The 24,386-nt window shown below is 35.7% G+C and overlaps 1 protein-coding gene across 12 annotated transcripts in view; it reads left to right on the forward strand.

Moving 5' to 3' along the window:
- Positions 1–24,386, forward strand: part of WDPCP (WD repeat containing planar cell polarity effector) — a 141,834-nt gene that overhangs the window by 47,893 nt on the left and 69,555 nt on the right. For 11 of the 12 annotated variants that reach the window (XM_031599223.2, XM_031599210.2, XM_090134672.1 and 8 more), the window contains 7 exons: positions 587–631; positions 1,619–1,669; positions 4,107–4,177; positions 4,427–4,486; positions 14,360–14,474; positions 18,326–18,459; positions 22,822–23,013. In XM_031599223.2, coding sequence (XP_031455083.2) covers positions 587–631; positions 1,619–1,669; positions 4,107–4,177; positions 4,427–4,486; positions 14,360–14,474; positions 18,326–18,459; positions 22,822–23,013 — 668 coding nt within the window. Of the gene's footprint in view, positions 1–586; positions 632–996; positions 1,261–1,618; positions 1,670–4,106; positions 4,178–4,426; positions 4,487–14,359; positions 14,475–18,325; positions 18,460–22,821; positions 23,014–24,386 lie in introns of those variants that run through there. The other variant, XM_031599224.2, reaches the window with a different exon arrangement.

A 24,386-nucleotide genomic window follows, 5' to 3' on the forward strand; every position in this document is an offset into this window, starting at 1 on the left:
ACTTGTTTCATGCTGATAGGCTGTTGGTATATAGCCAGGGCTTGCCCTAAGCCATAGGGATAGATACATGCTTTTGCATCTAGTACAACAGTAGGCAGTAATACCTGTGGATCAATATTGGATCCTTTGGATAGGCAGCTTCCTGAAATTCACAAATGTTAAAAAAAAAAAAATTACTGTTGGCTTCAACTTGACTCAGAAAACATTTCTTGTTATTCTAAGATACGGTCTGCACTGTGTTTTTTACCTTTTGTTGTGAAAGAACACAAAAGATGGTCATTAGGAAGGTGGCAAAAAATACTTTTAAGTGTTGGCAGCTGGAAGAGAATCAAAGCACATATGAAATGAGAGCTGCAAATAAATGTAAGGACCTGGCATGTACTCCTTCAGCGCTAGCTTGCTGATTCTTGAAACTCTAACTGGTGTTCAGAATATATTCTGCAGTTTTTCCACTCTAGCTCGCATTTTAACTCCAAGTACTTTGCTCCAGCTTGCTTGAATTGTGATGCTGAACTTTGCTTGCTAAGTTATGTTTTGTTTCCAGTATCACATCAATAACTAACTGTATTTCTATTTGATTATATAGATGAAGACATTGGGGTACATCAGTACTACGACAAGAAAGAGCCAGGTAAAATAAACAGACATAATTAAAACTAAACAGGACTTCCAAATGTTCAGGGTTCTTTGACAGAGACAGTTAGCTCTGAAAACTTCAGTTTTGAATTTTTTTTTTTTGAATTTCTATAGAGTAAGTAGGCATGACTAGAGATTCATGTACCCAAGTTACTTCAGAGTATTTAAAAACTCTTTAATCAAAAGGAAAAAAGAAGGATTTGGGAAAATATTTACGTAACAAAGTACTGTGTGTAATTTAATATCTCTCCAATACAAATAAAATTTTAAAAAACAAGCTTTGTGCCATCAAAACCTTATTGGAATTTTATATTTTGTTTTTATATTCTGTTTCTGTATTCTTTTCACCTATTGCAGAATGCTAAACCACTGCTCAGGGACTGTGCTTCACTGGGCATGCAGGTGCTGGCTGTTGCAGGAATTCGGGATTTGCTGCATCCCAGCAGAGGGCATCATGGATGCACGAGTGCTGGTCTGGCCTCCTGCAGCCGTCACTGCTATCTGAAATAGCCATTTCAGAGTGAATGATCAATTTTCCTTATCTGATTAATCCTGTTAATCCTGGAAGTTTCACGATGGGCCAAAAGGTCTCTTCAGCTGGAATTGCTTCCCATTTGCAGCCAGGTTGGAGTGGAAGCTTGTGTGGGCATCCCATGGGCTCGGTGTGGTGGGTCACCCGCTGTCTCTGTGCCTCTGCTGATAGACCGACTCAGCTGCTTCTCTGTGTTCAGTTGCAGCTCACTTCACTATCTGATGAGACTGGAGGCTCAGTAATACTGGCCCACCTGTTGGGCCTCATAAGCCTTTCTTTCACTGCAAATTTAAGATATCTGACTTAAGAGGTGAAAACATCAGGACTGTCTTAATTTTTTTTGTAAATTTCTGTGTTTTATCACAATGTGTGACTCCTCTCTAATATTAATATTTGCTGACAGCAGTTGTAAGGATTATCGTTCACCTTTTCATCTGTTCTTTTCTCTAGGATCACAAATGAAGCATGGTTATTTAGAAGACAAGCAAAAGCTAGCAGAATGTAAGGATGTTTTCTCAGGTTCTTGTTATAGAAAGACAGAATTATTGTTTTGTATTGGTGATACAACTGAAGGAACTTAAAACATAACCTCAGGCTGTGTCCAATGTAATTTTCTGTGTATGCCATTTTGTCACAGGATTGCTAACAAAACAGTAGAAAAACTGTAACTACTCCTTCCTGACATATTTGCAATGTGTTTTGTTTTGGTCTTTTTTCTATTTCACTAAGATTAGTAGTGTGTATTTCTTCTCAAATCCATTATCAAGAGGAGTCACAAAAATGAAAGTTACCCACCATATGAGCCTAAAATATTTTCCCACTTAGCTCTTGCATCAAAACACCGACTGCCACAAAACTGAAAATTATAGCTAAGATGTTTTCATCCAAAATCAATTTACAGGTTAATAACCATCTGTCCTCATAGAACATTTTTAGTTTTGAAACATGTACGTGGTTCCTGCATTATCAGTTTAAAAACAGTTTGGATTATACAATCATATGGCAGTACTATGATAAAGATTTTTGTATGTACAACCTTTCTCTAACTTGAAATTTGCAACTCTTGCACAGCTATTATTTCTCAGTATACATTAATGGTCAAACGTTATTACATGACAACTATGGACAATCTAACTCACTTTTTGAAGTTTCACAAAGTAGTATATATGCTGGAAGAATTCCCTTAACATTGCATCATATCATAATGAAAATTGTATGTAGAATTGTGCATGTGTTTGAAGGCAAAGTGTGTTCTGGAAAGAGAAGTTATTTGCAGCACTCTAAGTTAGGTTTGAAGCAGGATGAAACCCTGCTGGAGAGTGTTATAAAGGTGCACACAGCTGTGTGGTAAATCTATACCTGCTATGGAGGGTTGTGTGTCAGTTAGAATCAATACAGCTCTGTAAAGGTGGGGAGGTGAGAAAGGGTTTTAAGTAGGGAGGAGCATAAAGGATTTACATCCCTTGTGCTTCATGTAGCATTATCAAATAGGCACTGGCTGTATGAAAAGAAGCAGGCTTAGATAAATCCAGTTATACAGAAACCTCAGAAGCATGCAACAGAAGCATGCAAAAGAACACAAGCTACTACATCTTGTGGCTGTAAATATTGGAGTGGCCTAAACAGAAAACAGAACAGACATTTCTTCAGGAGGAGTGCTGGGTAACTTTATTCATGGCTGCTGATTTGTGTATTTATAGTTTAGCATCCGTACAGGCAATTTCCCATTTTGCAAGTGTGGGTACATATTCCAGTATTTGTGAAGGCAGTTATTGAAAATGTGATCTTACATGCCTAATTAATATTATCGTAACAGTTCCGCCAACGCTAGCTTTTGTCCAATAAAATACAAAGAGAAGTTGTATATTTGTGTGTTCTTTTGTTGATAGATGAAATCCTTTTTTTTTTTTTTTTTTTCCCCCACTCTAGAGCACTCCTTCTTGCAGGGAAGTTTAAACACAACTGTTTAAGTCATTCAGTCTGGAAGTTGGTGTACAAACTGACAGCTTAAAGCTCAAAACTTTTAATCAGGTTTCCCTTAAATGTACTAGATTTTAAAAAGACAGTGCGTTCTAATTTCTCATGTTGTTTATTGTGTACTTAACAAAAAACTGCTCACTTTTAAATAATGCAATTTCACAAGCCTGATTCTCAGCCATGAAACAAGCCTACTACTAAGCAACTCCAGTAAGCTTTGCCTCCTGTTTTCAGAGTTAATGTATTGCCCCCCGACTTTCAAAATATTTTGTTAAATATTAATTTTTGTTAAAGGACTGTGGAAGTCATGTGGTTTCTGATTTGCTTGACTAGGCAGATTCTTAGGAACAAATTTTCCAAGAATAAATCCTGTAAATAATTGTACTCTATAATATAATCTATATTGTTCACAGTTACCTGTTGTTAATACCTCTATATATGCATGTATTCATGCATAAATGTTTTACAGACACGTCAGTGCCTGCTTTCTGAAATTGGGCAATGAAATGTTAGTTCTAAAGAATAGCACCTGTTGAAGATTTGGTAACTTGAATCTGAGTTAACATACTGAATGTGAGATGCTTTCTCATTGCAAATGCTTAGCTGAGTAGGATATTCCATCCTGAGAGCTTTGTGCACAATTACTACTGGTGAATTCATCGCCAGTGTGGATATCTCACGCTAACTGTTCCTACAGTAGAGCTTTTCAAAAGGAAATCACTTCACAATAGAAACCGTAGCCATTTCCTTCCAATTGTAGGTAAGTTTTATGTTTAAGGTATCTCCTAGAAAACCTAGTTTTATATTTCCACAGCAAAAGTAGTTCAAGTTGTAGAACTTTTATTATATTTTTGGCTGTTTGCATGCACACATGCACGTGCACACACTCACGTGTATGTATACACACCTATATATAATTTTTTAAAAAAAAAAAACTTTTTTTGCTTCTTTTATTTGCCAGCTCGAGATTACCCTTGGATATTGAAAAACAAACGGCCGGAAAAACTGCGAGATACACTCAAGGAGGTTGAGGTATGTTTCAGAACTTTCAAGAACAGTAACAAATGATCTGGTTTTCAAACCCCTTTCAACAGCTTTAATTTTCATCAAGATCCAACTGTCCCTGTGTTGATAAATGTGCTGTTGTCTGGCGGGTGGTTCCACAACTGCTGGATCTTTGTGTGGTGTGCTTCACCTATAAACTTGAAAATCCAAAGTAGGTTAACTGATACTGACAATGCATACTGCCAACTCCATTCTCTGTTTTCTGTTGTCTTTTAGGACTTAATGCAAAACAGTCGATGTGTGCTGAGCAAATGGAAGAACAAACGTATCTGCCAGGTAGAATGTTTTGACTAGCTCTTGCAATGTTCATTCAGTGAAGCTGAACAACCATTCAGTGATGGATGTGATAGCGTTAAAACGTTAAATAATACTGAAAGTCATTGGGGTTTTTTAATGTACGAGGCTCTTATTACCTGGATTGTGTTTATTTAAGTTCCTAATATGAAATAGATACTACAAAACAAAAATCTGGGCTTTATCCACAGGAAAAATTATATGAACGATGCCTGATTCTGTAAGAATTTATTATGGGGGAAAACTGGAAGCACCCTTGGAAAAGCAGACTAAGAGAATAGTTACAATATATAGACAAGTCTGGAATCTGTTATATTACGTTTTTTATCTTAATTACTTACATCTCTGTTGTGAAGCTTTTTACTTTATGCCTATATAGTATGGGAGGGAGACTGTAAGCCTAAGCTAGCTAAATTATAAATAACAGAGCAGAAGATATTGTGATATGCTGCACATGTATTTATGTTCTCTGTCTACCTAAGTTCCATTTTTGTATACAAAATATAACTTTTCACATCCTCATTAACACAAAGTAGTAGGATAGGTGGGAGAGTGGCACATTAAGCATATGCTTTAGCTTCTTAATCAAGAGTTGGCTCTGAAAGACATCTGTAATATATATAAGTAACTACATCCTTCATTGTTTATGAGGAACATGCGTGTTTAAAGCTAATTTTGCATTGTAGATACTTGTGTTACTGTTTCTAAAAAGAAATTGAGTTTTAACTTTTATCCTTTTCTAGTTTCATAATTTTTTTTTCTAATCCAAGTAGTTTCAAATGGATATCAACTGGATGACTGTTAAATATTTGAAATATATTGCTGAAATTCCTGAAAAGTCTTTAGGAGCAGCAAGGTTTTTTTAAACACCTGACGCATCAAGTGCTATAAAGTCTTTTTGTATCAATAATAAAGATGTTGTTGTCTAAGCCTATCAGATTGTTTTTGCCTATCAGATCTTATCATTAACAAATGTATATAATTCGTATACAGATTACATATTATTCATCAGTGAACGTTAATCTTCTAGAATGGATTTAAATATTAATTGCATGCTAATTTAGATGATTTTTTTTCTGTTGTTATTGTTCTGATTAGAAAAGGAATGTGGTTAAGAAATACTAAGTCAATTAGCTGTGTGTTCATTTGCTTCTCAGTTTGCTGTTTCTTCATTTGCTTTCCCAGTCCCTTTTGCTGTCATTTTCCTTCTCCTCCCATCTGTATATGCATAGACCTGCATCCCCTACCAATGCATACTTTGGAACAGTGCAATTCTTGCCAAAATTTGATTGTTCTTTATAACATCTCTATTTGTGTATAAAACACTATTTTTAAATTTAACATCCTCTAAATAATTTCAAGCCTACATAAACAAAGAGCAGGCAATACAAGTTAACTTATTAATTATTCATAATGAGAAATAAAGCAGATGGCTCTATATTGGATTGAATCATATAAAGGGATATAACCTAATAAATTGAGTAATTTTAAAAGTTTTTTAGATGATATATATATATAGTAGGTAGCTAGAGTTAAAGTTACAGACAAAAGTCCCATTCATCTCTTTCTCCTTAAATTTTACTTTTGGTTTCTCAATCACAAAACAAGATATTTATAACATTGTAATGACTGATAACTGAACTTGCCAACAGCATTCATAATTTTCTGCCAAAATGATGGTGATATTCCACCTTGTCATCTTCAGTAATATAAGCTGCTCAACAAATGAAGATAAAATATGAAAAATCAATAGTTTGGAAGGATCTTGATTAGAAAACCTGTCGAGTATCAATGGTTATGTTTGCACTGCTCATCTGCCTTTGAACATTCATGCAGGAAAAAAAAAGACACGTTTTGAAATTCTGAAAAACAGATTATCCACTTATTTTTTTTAATTTAGAACAGGAGATTGATTCACTAGAAATGGTGTGATCCTTACAACAGCACAGATGTATTCACATTCTGCTTTGGATAGATACCAGAGCCAGCTGTTCATGGAAAAAGGAGAGACCATGTTTGCATTAACTTTCAAGTGTAGTAGAAAGCAACAACATGAAAAGCATGAAATAAACTGGTGTGTCATAATTTTCAGTGTTTTGGGCTAAATTTGATACAAATGAGTGGTGAGGCCCTGGAACGGGCTACCCAAGGAGGTGCTTCAGTCAGCATCCCTGGAGGCGGCCAAGAAATGTGTAGATATGGTACTAAGGAACATGGTTTAATAGGTATCATTGGAGGATGGTTGGACTGGATGAACTTGGAGGTCTTTTCCAACCTTAGTGATTCTATGATTCTACGATTTGAATTCTAGCATCTTCATTTTTTAGTTCTCCATTCTATAATAGTAGTGTAGTGCCAAATAAATTCTATAATAGAAATTAAAATAATTAACTCAACAACCGTATCTCTTTTCAATAATTGTTCTGTGTATCTGAATCTGCTGTATCTCTACCTGAGCCAGGAAGTGTTCTTTTCCTTAGTAATAAAGATATGCTATGTGAAAACTCAATGGTCACTGTATCTTTAGTAAGACAGAATGAAAAGAAAGAAAAAAAAAAAGTTAACTGAAAGGAGATATGATGATAGCAATACTGTAAAAAAAAAAAAAAAAAAAAAATAGCATGAGTTCTCGCTGTGCAAAAAAACCAAACAAACAACAACAACAAAAAAACCAAGCAGAGGACTGCTGCTAAAAATCATTATTACTAATCCCTCATTGCCTCCTCCAAATCTTCTAGCTTCTAAATAGCCTGCAGGCAAAAATCACAGACTGTGAATTTAAATGTGCATCTTCTAAAAATAAGTTTGCATGTAATGACCAATTAGCCTTCACTGAAAAATATAGTTAGCTTGCATGCAGATTATCCTTTGTATGCATGGGTTTCTCAAAATTGGCTCTTGTAGATGAGTTTGCCTAGAACTACTGTTATGCTGTCCCAGCTTTATACCTTTCTTAATGTTTCATTTTATGCATCAACATTTCTCCTATTTTTTGTGCACAATCAGTGTATTGCTAAAGAAAATCTATTGACCTTTATTTTTGCAGTCTCCAGTCTTTATTCAGGTAGTGCTTAGAGCTTCTGAAATAGAAAGTGTGCCAGTTCATGTAAACATAGGCTGGACTGTATAGAGATTTTTTCAAGGAATTTACACTCCTATTTAAAAGAGCTTAGTTGAGCCCTAAAGGGCTGAGCTCTTTTCTTTAACTTCATTCCTACTAGTTCTAGTAGGATCTGAATGCACACCATTTCTTTATAGTACTTCGGAACCCCAACTTTGATGACTTTTGATGAGCTGCTGAAATAATCCTGTAATCTTCTGTTAGCTGGTGTCAAAAGAAAGTAAAAAGAGACCATAAAAGAAGTGTGACAGAAAAAAGACAAGACGCCTTTACAATAAAAGGGCACTGTATTGTTTATAATTAAATTGCTTTTCCCTGTCTGGAAGTAATAATCTAAAGAATTAACTTTATCAATACTTTCAAGTATAGTTTGAAGAAGTTCTGATTTCTTCCCTTCTGTGGTCTCCTCTAATTCTTTGGAATGTTTTTAAGTTTTACCACAAAATCATGAAATTAGTCCCATGAAATAATGCTGTTGTTTCAAGTTTGGTTTAACAGCATAGGGTTGTAGAAATTAGTATGATGTAGCTGCAATATTTGATTTCCAACCTTTTTTACACTTGTATATCAGTGTAGAATTGAGTGCATGCTAACAGAGAATTGTTTTATAAGTAAGTGGCAAGCAATGGATGTGAATCATATCAGTTACCTGCTAATGAAAAAGATTATGTATTCTGTGCTTAATAACTATGATCTAACCTGATTTGTGTTGCAATTTACATAAGTACATGAATGGTTTTTAGGTTACCATCACTGACATACATAAAACTGAATTGAGATACAGCAATATGTGCTGACACAGCTTGTTATATCAGCTACTGTGCCCATAAGCAAACTGATTTAGCAAGATATGTGGTGACATACAGTAGTGCAACTGATAGCAAAATCAAGACATTAGGTCTAGAAGACTTGAGAAGCAAGTATCCATCACCAGTTAGTAAGAGGAACACTGCCCTCCTATTAAATTAGTTTGGTTGCTTTTGATCACAACTATTACTGTGTTGTGTGGTTTGAGAGATTTGGAGCTAGGAATACAAATGCATTGATTGTTGTGAAACAGTAACATGTAACAACAGTAACTTCATTTGTAATAAGGCATGCAACAGAGTAATTACAGTAGGGTGGCTAAGAAAGCAAGCTGGAATGAAGAGGTGGGGAAAAACCCTGGGAACCTGCTTGAACAAGAAGTGCTTTGCAATTCTCTTCTCCTTTTGCATATTCTTTTGTCAGTTGGACTCTGTAAGGGAAAACAGTTTGGAGCAGTATTTTTTTTACAGGCATATTTTTCTTCTCTTCCAATTTTAATCAGATAGAGGCAAATCCTGGCTTTGCTCTGCAGGTATCTTTCTAGGTAGAGGGGCTGATAAGGAGCTAAGCTGCATGAATGAGGAGTCAAGGGCTATGGCTTCCAAGGATAAAGGAATTCATTTAAGTGCATGCTTAAGATCTACTGAAGTTCATTGGTTTTGAGTATGTACTTAAGTTCTTTGCTTAGTAGAAGCAATACATGTATGGAGCACTTTGCTATTGGTGAAGGGAAGGGCTCTGTCATTCTGTAAGTATCCTTTGCTCCTTCAAATGTCTTGATTGCCCATCTTAGAGCCATTTTGGCACACAAAGTTCATAATTCCCTGTACCAAGTCTTGTTCAGCTTCCTGGTAACATAGGCTCTCACTGGCTCTTTTTTTCAAGTGTGTCAGTTCACCAGATGCCCTAACATTTAGCTCATACTTTGTTCAAGCATAAATATATTCTTCCAAATAGGCATGATGCCATGTTCTTATGTTTAAGAGCACTTTGAGACTATTAAAGCTGTATCAATGTCTCTTCTGATTCCCATTTTTCACATCACAGTACTTCAGTCTGAAAGGTTTGTGATTTATTTCATTAATGTGGTTTTTTTTTTCCCCCCCTAATTTGATATCTCACAAATGGAATAACTTTGTGCCATGTATAAATAACGCCTCTGACATTTGCTTTTATTCCTTAGTAATGACGAGCAATTCCCCTGAGCGGTACTTCTTAGAGTTGGAATGCTGTGTATCTGTGTGTGAGCCAAGTTTGCAGTCTTTCCCATTTCCTCTACATTCATTCATGCTTATCATTGGACTGCTCCCATCCACCAAAATATGAGCTTAACTGCGCAAGCACACGTACAACACCTAAATCTTATTATCATGTGGCAGTCTTTGCACACAGTGTGTAAGGAATTCAAATAGTGTTGAGCAGATAAATATTTTGTTTTATAGAATATTGTTGATAAAAGATAACGTATTACTACTTTATTTAAATATTTGCTTGTATTTCATGGTAAACTTCAAGAACTATTTACATATGAAATATATATATTTCTCTGCATTGTAACATTTTAATTGTGGGCCTTTTGTACTAAATGTTTGTTTTTCTTTTAATTCCATTTCCCAATATTATTTATCCTGTACGAAAAGTTTTAGTATTCCTTTCTAACATCACATTCACGTGTTGTAAAAGACAGATGCAGTCATTATGGCTTCATCTGAGAAATGTCGAAGTGAGAGTTATGTTGCAGCTAACCACTTGCTTCATATGTATGTTATGGACTGACCTTAGTAACTTCTCTCATGCACCATCTACACTTGGAATAGACTGTCTTGAATTCCAGTTAATCGTATTTTTTTTTTCCCTTTGATATATTCTTTCCATCTGAAATGCCTTTCTCAGAAGGATTCTTTTAAAGATTCCTCTGTTCCAATCAGAAGGATTTTTAAAAGGAGAAGAATATCCCTGTTCATTGCAAGTGAGCTGGATTAGATGGCCTCCAGATGTCCCTTCCAACTCTGTGCATTCTATGATTCTAAGAAATACTACCATTACCAGGCCATGTAAGGTCTTTGATTTGGATTCTAAAATTTCTAGAGGCAAGGATTTAAACCTGTAGAGCACAGGTGTAATACCAGACATAAGTAAATTATTATTGCAAAAATTAGTTAAATTGAATATTAAGCTTTGCGTAAACATCTCAAAGTTCTGCAGAGAATAATGGGAAGGAATGTTTTACTGGCAAAGTAAAAAAAAAAAAAAAAGGGAGAGTAAAGGAAATAAAAATAAAAGCCATCAAACTAATTCTTTTTAACCTATTTTCTATCACTGTGTCTATGCAATATTGAAAATACCATTGATTCAATGACCAGTTTCATACAAAACAAAGGACCAGTTTCATATAAAACAAAGGACGAACATACTATAATTTTATTTATATGAGAGTCTCATCATTCACTGTGGAAGAATTTCCATAGGTGTCCATTCTAGCTCTCTAACAGGTTTGACTTATGTCATCAGAAAAAAGTGAATATATCAGCAGAAAGTAAATTTATACCTGGAAATGTGTAAGAGTTAACGAAGCCTAACCTTGTATTTCTTTATTTCTCTCAAGCCAAGAGTTGCAAGCATGTCTCTGTGCAATATGCTGCGTAGACGTATTACATGTCAGCAGAATGACAAACACACGGCCTCATTCCGTAACACACTCACTCATTAGTGTACTGGCTAGCTACAGACCACAACACGCTTTTCTTCTGGGCTTTACCTGGAGAGAGTCAATGTGTTATCCCTTCTCTGTTAGGTAAACCAGGAGTCTACATACTTCTAATTTACCAAGGCCACCCTCCTGGTTTGACTCCAGTATGCTTTCCTCAGCCTTTGCAAGGAGCCTCAGCATGGGAACAACTCACACTCTCCTACCAGGACAGAAACATTTTCTGCAAGTTGAGCATAGCTCCTAAGCAAAGGCGGTGGGGAAGATGCAAGATGGGGAGTATGTGATTGCACTAGCTCTCTTATTGGTGCATAACACTGAAGGATTTGCAGTGTCTTTCCTTCTCTGGCTGACTGATATTCATTGAGAAATTTAGAACTGCTTATCCTAGTGTATTTATGTAATATTGCTTGATAACTATTTTCTTGCACAGTAGCTTGTCAGCTTCTGTGTTTTGACCCTCACTTTTTCAACTATCTTCTTTGGGCAATTATAGCTAACCATAGTCAGACCTTGCTAGACTTACATTATCAAGTTGGAAATAAATTGTGATTTTATCTCATCTAACTTCAACGTGAGGATAAATTGAAGTTTTGAAAGACTCTAATAAGAGCTGCATGAGTGTAACTGTGTCTAATATTTTTACTAGGACAAAACCTTAAAGGACATCTGTCATAACAGAGAATGTTGGAGCACTTTATACACATATATATGTGTGTGTGTGTTTCAAAACAATGTATGTAGACTTTGGTGGGATGGGGAAAAAAATCATTTGTTCTTAACAAATTAATTTTATATCATAGGTATTTTTTGTTTTTATTTCAGAAGTTGCTAGAATTTGTTTTTGAACTATTGTGAACTGGCAGGAAGATAGACTGAAAAAACATCGATTAAAAATATTAGTTAGGGCAAGCAAGTAATCTATTTAAATATGCTGTTCCTGCTGTAGAGAGCACAGAACTAAAGTAATATAACAAAATAGGTGGAGTTGACAATTTTCATAGCTAAATTGTTGGGAACAGAGCACTGAACAAGAGGCAACTCCATTGGATTGCTGCATTCTGGTTCCCAGCACTTCCATTATTCTAGCGGAGTTGCATGACATATTTATCCTTTTGATTTTGAAACATGAATGTGTAAAACAGGAATAATAACTGTAATGTATCCATAAGCTAAAGGAGATTCAGATAAATCATATTGTTGTTGTCTGTAACATGTATGAAAAAGACAGAAGAGGTGTGGTGTCTCACCTGATGCATGTTACTGCCAACTCAGGATCTTTCCCAGTACTATATTTTCTTGTGCACTTTGCCTGGTGCTTTTTTACTAGTGTGTTGTACTAAAAAACTAACTTGCAACTACGTTTGTGTCAGAATTATAGCATAAAACAGGCATTTGTATGCCAAATTCTACTGCAAGGACAACCATTTCACTGGTTGCAAGTTTTTAAAAAGTACTGAGATTTTATTAAAAATATGCTCTTAGGCAGAAGAGCTGGAACTCCTTACTTCTGGCCTTTGTTGAGTCCCTGCTACATTTCTTCAGTTGTTTTTCCTCTGAGCATCCCTTGCCAGAAAAGATTGCTCAGTTTTTAGGCTGATTTGGTCTCTGCTGAAGCGATAATTTTTTTTTTTAGTGATCAGAGGGAAATGAACCCATCTGCCAGGATGAGTCCTTCAGAGTTGCAACCATATGCCAGGAGCTAGAGCTGATCTGAAATGTCTTTAACTTCTATACTGAGGTCATCTATTCCAGCAGCATGTGGGATCAGAGGTGGAACTAGGTGATAAATTAAAATGCTCATCTTTTTTCAGTACTGCTTGAGAAAATCAAAGTCATTTTTCATCAAATCTTTCATTGTTTTTACATCAAGGTTTTTGCAGAGCCCAAATTTGGAAACGAGATAAACAACTATATGGTCAAATTGCTTTAAAAACCCTGACATCTTTCGCCATGTTACTAAGAAAGCAGTATTTTTCTTAGAAAGCTTTTCTTACACTGAAATAAAGTTGGCAAAGTAAACACCATTCGAGATTGAGAGGATTTGTGTTTGTTGTGAATGGTTTTTGTTCTAATAGTTGCATTCAGGAAGTTATCAAGTTTAATGAGTTAATTATTCAAAAAGTAATGCTTTTTGTGACACTTCCTACTATGCGTTATCTCTCTTATGCAAGATTTGGCATCAGGAAGAGCTGATAAATACGTGACTTATTCTTTGAGATTGGATGTATAATTTAATTGACACTAATTAGGCAGAAATACTCAGTTAACACTGAGAGAAGCTTCTGAATATTCTGTCCAATAGTTTGAATTTCTTCTTTCTAAGAGAGCCATGTCTGATGATATGTGAATGGGAGTATATGAATTTATTAGGAGCCCAGGGCTGCAACAGTGGTAGAGTACCATTATTTAAGTTAAACAATATACAAGTGATCAGAAATAACTGGACTTAGCAAAAAGGTGCTTTTTTTATAATCTCTGAAAGTGATATAAAACTACATAAAATGTAAGCTTGCATGCTTTTTTTAATGCAGGCTATACAATTACAGGGTTTTTTTACAGTGAAATCAAGTGATGATAGGGACAGTATGAACACATTAGGAAAACATTATACTCTGAAGGTCTATGGATGGCTTTTACGGTGTCTCAAGTTCAGTAGCTAAAAACTGCAGTATGCCCCATATTACTAGATGTATTGAAAATTCTTGACCATCTGTTCATATACAGAAGCACGTAAATAATAATGCATAAACATTAAATAAGAGCATATTTAAATGCTTAATAAATAATGGTTTAATTAATTAATAAGTAAGCATTCAAATATGATGTGGAAAAAGTAAAAGCAAGAAATGTAAGAAATAATTTCTTGACTGTTTAGAGTGATCAATTTATCCCACACTCATATGACAGAATTTTGGTTTTGTTTTTTAGAAGGCAAATTCAGTACATTGTATTCAACACTTAGGATCCAGCATGCACCATCTTCAATTGTTATTCATTTGTAATTCTTGTAGCCACATGATTCAGTGTCATATTACACCTCTCTTTTTCATTGAAAAAGCTTTCAAAGTTATTATAAGACATCTTCACATCTAAGATAAAAGTCTTCTTCATAATTTTGAAAATTAAATCACCACGTAACAGCTGCTAATACCTACCTTGGAACGTTTCATATTATTAATGATTCTTTATGTCTTGTTTTCTCACTATTTGGATCTAGCTCCTCTTTCATTCAGGTATATTGGTCTCCCTAAGCCTTTCTGGGCCACAGCTGGAGAAAGTGATGATTGACAGGACCCTGGTGGGGAAGCTCATCTCCGACACCATCAGCGATGGTAATTACACCCACGTGCAAATCAATTGCCTACATTAACAATGGAGTAGAGAAACAGTATGTCAACAGGTAGACTAATTATTGCCACTGGGGACTTGCAAACACAACAAGTAATTGCATGTAATGCCATAGTTACAACCCTCAGGACTAAGAACACTTTAAGAATAATAGTTAACATCAAAGTTTTCAGGCTTGTCAAATACTGAATGGGTTTCTAAAATTACACATTTTAATAGCTATAAACATGCCATTTGAACTTCTGTTTATTTCATAAGTGGGAAAATGGAACAGAAAGAAACAGTACCCTACTGATTAATTACATGGAATAGTTGTTATTAAAATATTTTATTAGAAAATATAATGGATAATGGATAACATTAGTTAGGTGGAGGTGCTCTGGTTTAGTCTATAGATTTCCAGCATCTCACCATCATGATTAACTAATGACTAATTACAAAGGTTTTGTTTAGTGCAAAGGGAGAAAAAGGTACCCGTTTTTAAGAGCTTATTAATACAAGTATAGCTTTTTTAGTGTCCCTACTTAGCTTCACTGACAACCAGAAGTCAGTATCTTGGCATCTACGTGATCGAGAATAGGGAATTTCACAGTATCTTCCAAATTCTTAAAAAGTAGGTCCGAATTACATCCTTTTAATATCAATATATGCTAGATTTAGCTTTGACTTTTAATGATTTCTTTTCAACCACACTCAGGCATCTATTGTCTATTGACCCGGCTATTTAAGAAAGCCACAATGTCACTCTCATCTTCTCCTTCATTATAAGTATAGTCCTGAAAAATATCATTAATATAACTATGTTAGTTGAATCTTTAGGATCCAATAAAAATTAACCCTAACTTCACTTATTGCATGAAGCTGTAGAATACACTTAGCATCATCTCTTTTTTTTCCCACTCTTCCCCTAGTTAGCAGACTACTCAATAGTCTGATCTTTTTCCCTGTTGTTTCTAGAGGGAGGACTTCATATTGAAAGATGACAAAAAGTAGGAAAGCGTCAAAGCTTTCAGTGATACCCACATTGAAATTGTTTGTAGAATTTATGTAGAATTTACCCTCTCTCCTAAATTTTTTCATAAATAGTAAATAGTTATCTGTACACTGCATTACATTGCCTTAGAGTGTTATATAAATATAATTTTAAAAAAACCTTACTACTTAGAAAATTTAAACCTACCACAATAATAAAGCAACAAATACATTTTTCTGCAGTTATATACTCAACCTGCTCTAAATAAGGTTATGTAATAGTTTATCCTTTTATTCACTGACTCAAGTGTTTATTAATGTCCACATCTGAAGGTGAAACAGGGCTGCTTCTGTTCAGTAAAAGAAAACCCTCCAAATACCTTTCATTGTAATATCTATTTTTTAATGAACAATAAAAGTAGATACTTTTTTACCTACACAAATAGTGTTCAAAGTACAATTTTTTACATTGAACTCACCTCACTGCGAGCCAAGACATTATGTTGTCCTAGGATGAATTAACTTCAATCCAGCATCATTTCCTGTCTTTCCAAATCTGGATTGGAATCAGATTTGTTCAAAAGCAATTTGATTTTTAATACAAGAAATGTGTTTGAAAATAGTGTGTGTGTGTACATATATATATATTTACATGAATATGTTGAAATGGATAAGGATTAAAATCTACCACCTTGACATTGTAGTGTCTCAGAGTAGCATGCCCTCTTAATATGTAGAATAATAGAAGTCAGATTGTGCATGAAGATGCATGAAGTACAGAATTAAGATTGCATTTATCATCCTCATGCCTCCACTAAAGCACTCTTAAAGTTTACATTTATATAGGTAAAACAATAATCTTTTTAAGAAGTTAATTAGAAATTATTAAAAAGTTGCCTTCCTGAAAGACAGCAGTATTTGTCACTTTGTTTTCTAGCACTGAGGCCTTGAGGCAGGAGCATGTAGGATATTGTCTGCACTGCCCATCTCTGTAGGGTAATCAGACCCAGCAGCGTAATATAGGTCTTCTTGAGGGCACCTCTCTGAGTAATGGCATGACTCTGCCCACAGTTGCATTCACATAGATCTAATTGGCATCAGAATTTCTAAGCTTGCTTTTCAGATGGGGAAAAAAATATCGACAGAACCTTCCAGTATTTATGCCACGAATCACATATACATTTATTGTTATTAAAGCAATAACAGATGTGCATCACCCCTCTGTAGCTTCTTATCTTTCACCTCATGTATCTTATCTGTGTGTAGTCTTCTGCCCCGAGCCTGTGCCATCCTCCAGCAGAGCCTTTCTGGCTGCACAGCCAGGTGGTCTGAACATGGCCAAGCACTGCATTCCTGCTCCTTCCATTCCTGCTCCTTCCACTCCTGCCCCGCAGCCGCGGTTGCTGTAAATCACAGCGCTGCTCGTCTCATCCACACCTACCCAGGGATCTTCAAACCCCGCTTTCTTTTCTTCAATCAGAACAAATTATGGAAGCACTGGATGTGTGCTGTAGATCATCTTTAACGTACGCTGTGTCTGTGAGCATATAAAAGTATTTTAATTGGGTACATATTGCAGCTACGCACGCAGTGACTTTGAATTTTCACGTGTATTTAGGAGCTCACTTAAAGCTTCTAACTCCCAACATCAGATACTTGATCACTTTTTTCCCCCCAAAACGTAGTGTTAATGTAAAATTTCAAAAGCAATTTTTTGACTTCAAATTTACCCCTTGGCATTTGCATACCAGTTATTTCAGAGCTGTGCCAGTACATGGCGATTGGAAAATGCAACTGGTTGTAAAACAGGCCAATTCAAAGCAAAGCTGAATAGTCAGTATTCACTGCTTACCTTTAAGACTCAGCTGCTGACGGAAACTACTTAAGGATATTAAAAATGCATTCAAAAACCTAGGATTTTTGTCACAAATGCATTTTTGTTGTTGGTTTTTTTTTTTTTTCAGGGGCTGTTCTGCAGGATTTTGTTTTTAAACCCAGTTCCAATTTTCCTAGCGTTTTCTATTTAGCAGAGGTTTCTGAGTTTACTTTCTGAAAACAGCTTGCTAGCTTTACATTAATCCTGATTCTCATTAACAATTCTTCAGCAATCTGGTGCTAGTTACCCTGATGGCACATTTCATTCTCAGATATCTCTTTAAATGTAAGCAGCGTTTCAATAACTGGATAACACTTGGGAAAAAATCCTAGATAGCACTGTCTAATTAATTTTCATTGTCAAATTAGTTAATCAGTTTTATATTGAACTATTTTGGTCTGTTAATCAGTTTTACATTGAACCATTCCACTGCACTTTTCCAGACTTCAAGGGAATCCATTCCATCTTGGTTTTCTGTATTGCTCAGGTACCCACAGGTTAAGGTTTCAACAAGTACATAACCCCTCTGAAGCATAATTCTGTATGTAACAGCCAGAGACTTACAATGTCAAAACACCAGGTACACCTCAAGTGCTAATTTGCCTTTATCATCCTCAAAGCCAGCAGTGCTGCATTACGTGCACTTCCAGAACACTGGTGGATGTTACTATAGAAAAAAATGGAAGGGTGAACCGTGATGAAAATGAATGTGGAAGGGCATAAAACATATATCTGAATGTCGTGGTAGCTTGATGTGAGATAATTTATTCAGGTTTATGTAATCTGACTACTCTCTAAGCTTTATTTCTCATTTCCAAGAAGGTCCTGGCAGGATGACACATGGATGTCTTTTAGGAGATTACAGAGGCTTCCGTGTAATATTTAAGACAGTGTCTTGAAAAAATTGCTTTTTGCAGTGTCTCAGTGGAGGTTTCAGTAATTTCTTTTGTTCCTAGAAATAGTGGTGGCATTATTTTTTTATTCCAGGTATTCTTTCGGACAATTTCATCATCTTGTCATTTGAGGACTATAACCAACTCTGCTTCATTCACTTTACAAAGAAGATGGATTCTCCCAGTGTAAACAGAAGACATGAGAAACTCTCTTGTTTGGATTTTAAGGTATTGCTGTCAATAGTAACTGTCTATATTACAGTAATTTTACATAATGAATCGCTGGCACTCACTGAACTTTTATATAACTGATCAGAACAACTCAAATCCTAAAACTGACAGTTATTGGAAAGTAAAAAAAAATAAAATATATGGCATTCTGAGTTAAATGAATTAAAACTCTACCAAGAAGGATCCAGTTTTCTACTCGGTTCCACGTACGTTAAGGCCTCAGAGGCACAGTTGAGTTACCCCCGCTTAACAGATTACCTCATGTCAGCTGAGCAGCAGTAACTGACCCTTTGCACATTCTCAGCATCTAACAAGCATGAAGTAAAACCTGTAATGGTAAAGCTCAGTGTAAAAGATTTAAGCTAATGTGTTTTGCCTGTTGTTTGCTGTGGGCTAAAAATGCACGCATGGTCAATTACTACGGCTCAGCTGATATACACAAACTCGCAAAGCTGTGTTTATTCAGTCATCTGTCTGGGGCTGTTATAACTGCAGAAGTCTTAATTTCTAGTTACAGTAATCATATTGTTAGGAGAGTTGGTTTTGCAACTAAGCTGCTGAGCTAGAACTCGAAATACAGAAGCTGAGTTTCTCACCACTGACAAATTATATATATACAACGTTAAGCAAGTGACTTTGTGTCTCTGTATCTCAATTCCCTATTTATGTAGTGTAGATTGAAATGCCCCCTGTTCCAGCCTTTTATGTATGAGTGTGTCTATACCACACAGTCAGAGCAGAAGCAGAAAGGCAGTCACATTTAAACTGACTGGTTTGGCTGTCGGTAGAAACCCATTCATCTCAAGCAAATTTATGCTGCTTCTTGGGTGGGTTGGGTTACGTAGGCATAACCCATTTCCACCGAAGCTCTTTGGCTTCAGGACAGCGTAACTCTGACCTTAGGTGGAAGTGCTCGGTACTACAGCAGTATAACAAAATAATCAGCTAAAGGCAATACATTTTGAACAGGCAAAGTAAGAAAAAGGCTGAGTCCAGTTCACTGCAAGCAAAATGAAGTGGCAAGCCTTTGCTCAAGAAGAGTAGAAAGATGTAGTGAGCAAAAGAGTGATTTTGTATTTATTTAAAACTGAATAAATACTAAAGACATCTTGTGCTAGCAAACATTTTCCCTTTGGCACCCCCTCAGTAGTTTGGTTCCTCACATAGAGAATTTGCATCTTCAAGGCAAGATTTTTAAGGATATGTTTAAGTTTTGCCATGTTTTAACTTGCTTGGTAGGAATATTTTCTGCTAGGATGAATATCTAAAACATTTTCCAGGCTGTTTCAGTTCAGGGCCTCTTTTCAGCAATGATTTGTGTTTGCGAGATTGATCCTACCTCTATAACGTGGATTTGAGACAGTTCACTGTTCACCAGGAACTGAGCTGATACGTAGTTTACTTTAAAATGATGTGCACTTGTGCCTGGCCTACAGTGTTTGTTATGGCTGTGCTTAGAAGCAAGGTTGGCAGGTGGTTGTGGTTATTTTTTTAATAACTGTAAGCTCTAAGTAAGAGACTGGTAAGCTGAAGATCACCTTCATTTAATTGTAAAGGCTGTAGCTCCTTACTGTAGTTACATTTAGAAAATATATTTTCATTCTAGGTATTGCTGTGTCCATTTTGGATCTAATGGTTATGCCATTTTTTCCTTGGGAAAGAAGGAAAACCTAATCCATAGAAAAGTGTCTCTGCCCTAGGAAACCAGAAATATCTACTGGCTTCCTTAATAGGATTGTTATGTTCAGTTATTTGCTCACACAGCTGAGCTTCTAGAAACACCTCCGTGTTCAACGGTAACCTTGCATTCTCTTGAAATCAGTGGGAATCACTATGGATTATTTCTTTGCCAGCCAAAAAAAAGGCATTTGCATTTTTTAATTGAATATTCCTTTATGTGAAGCTTTCTAGTTAGGCAGCTAAATATAATTTTTATTATCTTCAAAACTGCACTAGTGTGAGCCAGCAGAAACTATTATTCACTATTGCAATAATATTATGTTAGCTCTCTGCATTTGAATTAGAGTTCTTCATGGCTGCTTCTGGTCAAACTTACAAAAACTAATAACAAAAGAAACAATAATAAAAAAAGAAACAAAAGATCTTCCTCAATTGCAAATGTGCAAACAATACACACTTAAAAAAACCCCAGTTCCTTAGTCTTGATATTATTTTCAAGAGCAATCAAATTAAAAGGTAACTCGCACTGGTATAGAACTACCATAGGATTAAAATGTAGAACAAAGATTCAGGAAATTTGAGTATAGCTTTCATCTTTGCCTCTCACTTTCAATGCAGCCTTGAAAAAGGTACGTGGTATTTGCGTTTCAGTTTCTGTTTTTAAAATGAGTAAAATGCTTGCTTGCAGTAATATGTTTCAATATAATTAAATGTCTGTCATATGTAGATTTTAATTTATTTAGAACATGGACAGATGCAAGTTCACATTGATCGGTGTCCAGCCTAATGTGGGCAAAATTGACAGGGAACTTTAGGCAGTGCTAGACTGCCAGAGTGCTATTAATAGTGAGAAAAACTCAACCATGCTTTCCTTCTATTTTAATGTCTATCCAAAAGTTTATTTTTTCACAGTGCATACCAAAACGGAAGAATTGCTTCCTCCAGCCTCACCTTTCTAAATTACAACACCTTGGATTATATGTACACTTTGAAAAAAGGAGGATTTATTATGAGAATCAGTATAGTCTTAGAGTACAGGGAAATACAGAAACAACTATGGCCATTTGCCTTTACTCATTGGCAGTAGTCCATGTTTGAGATCGCAATGTCTATTGCAAAATGTAAAGACAGGTAAACAAAAGATTCTCAGCAGCTATTAAATGTGAAATTGTTATGATCAGTACACACTGCAGCACAGCTCTAATTAATATCTGTGTAAGTATTGTGTTTTTCCATCCCCAGATAACGTATTGTCACCAAATTCACTGTTTGTACACAGTTTGAATTCAAATAGCAGTTATCTGTTCCCTTTTCAGTATGCGTTATGTTTATTCTTTTAAATAGAATTTTGACAGGTAAAAGTATATATATTCTAAAAATACTGACCTCTTGTAAGTTTTTCCCACCTATGTATTTTTAATCCATTTCAATTAACTGAAGCAGGAGACAGTACAAGTAGTTAAATGTTTACCGTGAGAGAACAACATTGGTAATTACTTTGATTTCAGTTCCTTTTGATGTGCATTCAGGGGATGAAGAGGTCAATAATATTATGACCATGCAAATAGAAAAGGGTTCTTTTTGACCATATAAAAAACAGCAAAGGATTATTAAAGCATTAACCTTGATTTTAATGGCCTTGGTTGAGTGGTGAGATCACAATTTGGATGAGCCTGATTATTTACTAAATACAATACATAAATGCAACGGGTTCTTAACACCCATTGCACTCTGGCATTATCGCATTACTGCCATCCTTTGTTGCCTTGCAGACAGGAATATGAAAGCAATCTGTCATGTAGTGAGACTGGCTCCAGAAGCATTTCTCTGATAAGAAGACCCCCTGCCCTTTGCTAGTGTCTGGTCCAGTAGGCTTAGCCATGCGCTTAATCCCCAGAAAGTGGTTCGATTATTGCTGACCAGCAATGGCAAGATAGTTTTTTTTCTCCCCTAGCTATCAACCTTCCATTAATTCCTTAAGCAGAAATGCGGTGCAATCTATATTTCCTTGGCATGTGTCACCCAGATGGTGCACTGCTCATGTTTTCAAATAACCATGCTCCAAAATAACAGAGTTTGAATAATAAATTCCACAAATCCTTCCTGAGAAAGAGGCACAATTCTCCAGAGCTGCATAAACTTTACGCATGATGCTGTAGCTCATCCACATTATGCAGAAAAGTATATATTCTCTCACAAAGCGAATATTTGTCTGTGTTCCTTAATTTAGGGAAGAGAAAGAAAGATGCACGTTTGCTCAAACAGCATAGAATATATTTAATATTTGATTATGTCTTAAACACTAACCTTAGCTCTCTGGTCAGCTTCGCAGAACTTGTCATTTAATATGGCTAAGCTTAAATCCTGTGTGTAGGTCGATGTTGTCAAGCAACCATGACTGTACATTTTGGTATTGATTGGAGTCATTGCAGTAAATTCCTTCTTAACTCACATTCCTTTCCTTCCCAATCCCCTCCCCGCAGATAAAAGTGTGAGCATGTCTCATTCTGTCTGAGGAGATATTTTTCACATTTACAGACAGCCTATATGGAGATATATGTACACAGTCCTCTGTGTATGTATGGATTCTCTTTCACAAATGCAAAGTAAATGCTCCCAATTGCTCCCACTGTGCTATCTTATTGCCTTAAATATTTTCTGCATTTTTTCTTCCATCAGATTTCTTACATTGATATACCTGGACTAGAAGGTAGGAGGATGAAACGTCACCTGGCAATAAACTGTATGCAAGATATGGCCATTTGCTGGTGGTCAGCAGCTAGTGATGGAGCATGGCCTTGGTCTCCTATTTCCTGTGAAAGGGACAGAGCCAACCTATTGCTGTTAGGCTGTGCACATGGCAAACTGGAGGTAAAGTTCTGAACTCTCTTGTTACATGATTTTTAGACTTGCTAAAGAAATAACTATTCAAATTAAATGCGTTTTCAGGTAGATGAAAAGAAATAGATATGTTTAAAATGTAAGGGAGAAAAATGACCCATCCTCATCTTAAAAACAAGTATTAATTATTTAGTGAGAAAAAACCACATTATTTAGTATGTTTAGTATTTTTGCATTAAAACTGATAATCTAAGAAATGTAACAATTAAATGAGGTCTTTAAAATGGAAGAGCTTTGAGGCTGTCACCACTAAAACTTCTTTAACCTGTTTAGGAAACTGTAGCTGTTGCATGCTTCTCCAATGCAATTATTTTACTTTGTCTGCAGTGTTAACAAATAGGCATTTCTTAATCTACTTTAAGCATTTCATTGTAAGCTTTTAACTAAAAGCAGATGCTGCTTAAACTGTTGTGATGACTACTGATCAAACTGGGGACTATTTTCTCAAAGAAAAAATCAAAATTCCCTATCTACAGGTACAATTATAAGCTACAAGTTAGAATAGGTTTACAGTCTGACTCTCCACTTGACACTTGTTTATCTTACATTCTAAGGCATTTCATCTATTTCGTTTTTATTTCATGTATTTTAGAATATTTGAATCCAGTTTTATGTTTGATCAATACTTTTAAATGAAGCTATCTGAGCATATTTTGAAAAGAGCTATAGTTAGAATTTAAAATAGATAAGCTGTTCTGGACGAACGTCTTATATAGATGTTATAGACCGTTTTATTTTCAGTTTAGTTTAAGCCACTTCTGTTGTGGGCTAAAAAGGCACTGACTGTGGGAGAAGAGCACAAACTTCAGGGCCAGCTGTGGGATAGCTGTTCTGTGGTAGCTATTACAGGCTGTTTCCCTGTAGGGAAAAACCAAAAATAACACTTCAAATAAGCTGCTCCTGTAAACAACGTTCAGTTCTCTTTAATTTGGGAAGATGTACATGTTAACACATCTTAGAATTATTTAATTGGTAAATAATATTAATTTCAGTGAGTTTTTTCCCTTGGGATTTTCTATATATTGAAAGCAAAAGAGAAAATGTAGTTGAGACAGTTTTTCTTTCTTATCTCTGTCGTTAATCACTGCAGAATTTAAGTTTAAATTACCTCCAGTTCCATCTTCTATTCTTCTTTTCAATTGGCCTCTCCCCACTAGTGGTCATCTTTGACTCATCTCTCTCCTCCTCCAGACACACACCTGCAGTTCTCAGTTTCCACTGCTGCTATGACCAATCACACGCGAAAAAGATTCTGGTACTTAAAAGTGACATCTGTTCTCTTAAGTTTTTGCAGCATGCTCTCCTGTGCGAGTTTCATGTTATGAAACGTCATCCTGCTCACA

The sequence above is a fragment of the Phasianus colchicus genome, chromosome 2 (genome assembly GCF_987193195.1).
Source record: "Phasianus colchicus chromosome 2, bPhaCol1.hap1.1, whole genome shotgun sequence".
In the NCBI taxonomy this organism is placed as follows: domain Eukaryota; kingdom Metazoa; phylum Chordata; class Aves; order Galliformes; family Phasianidae; genus Phasianus; species Phasianus colchicus.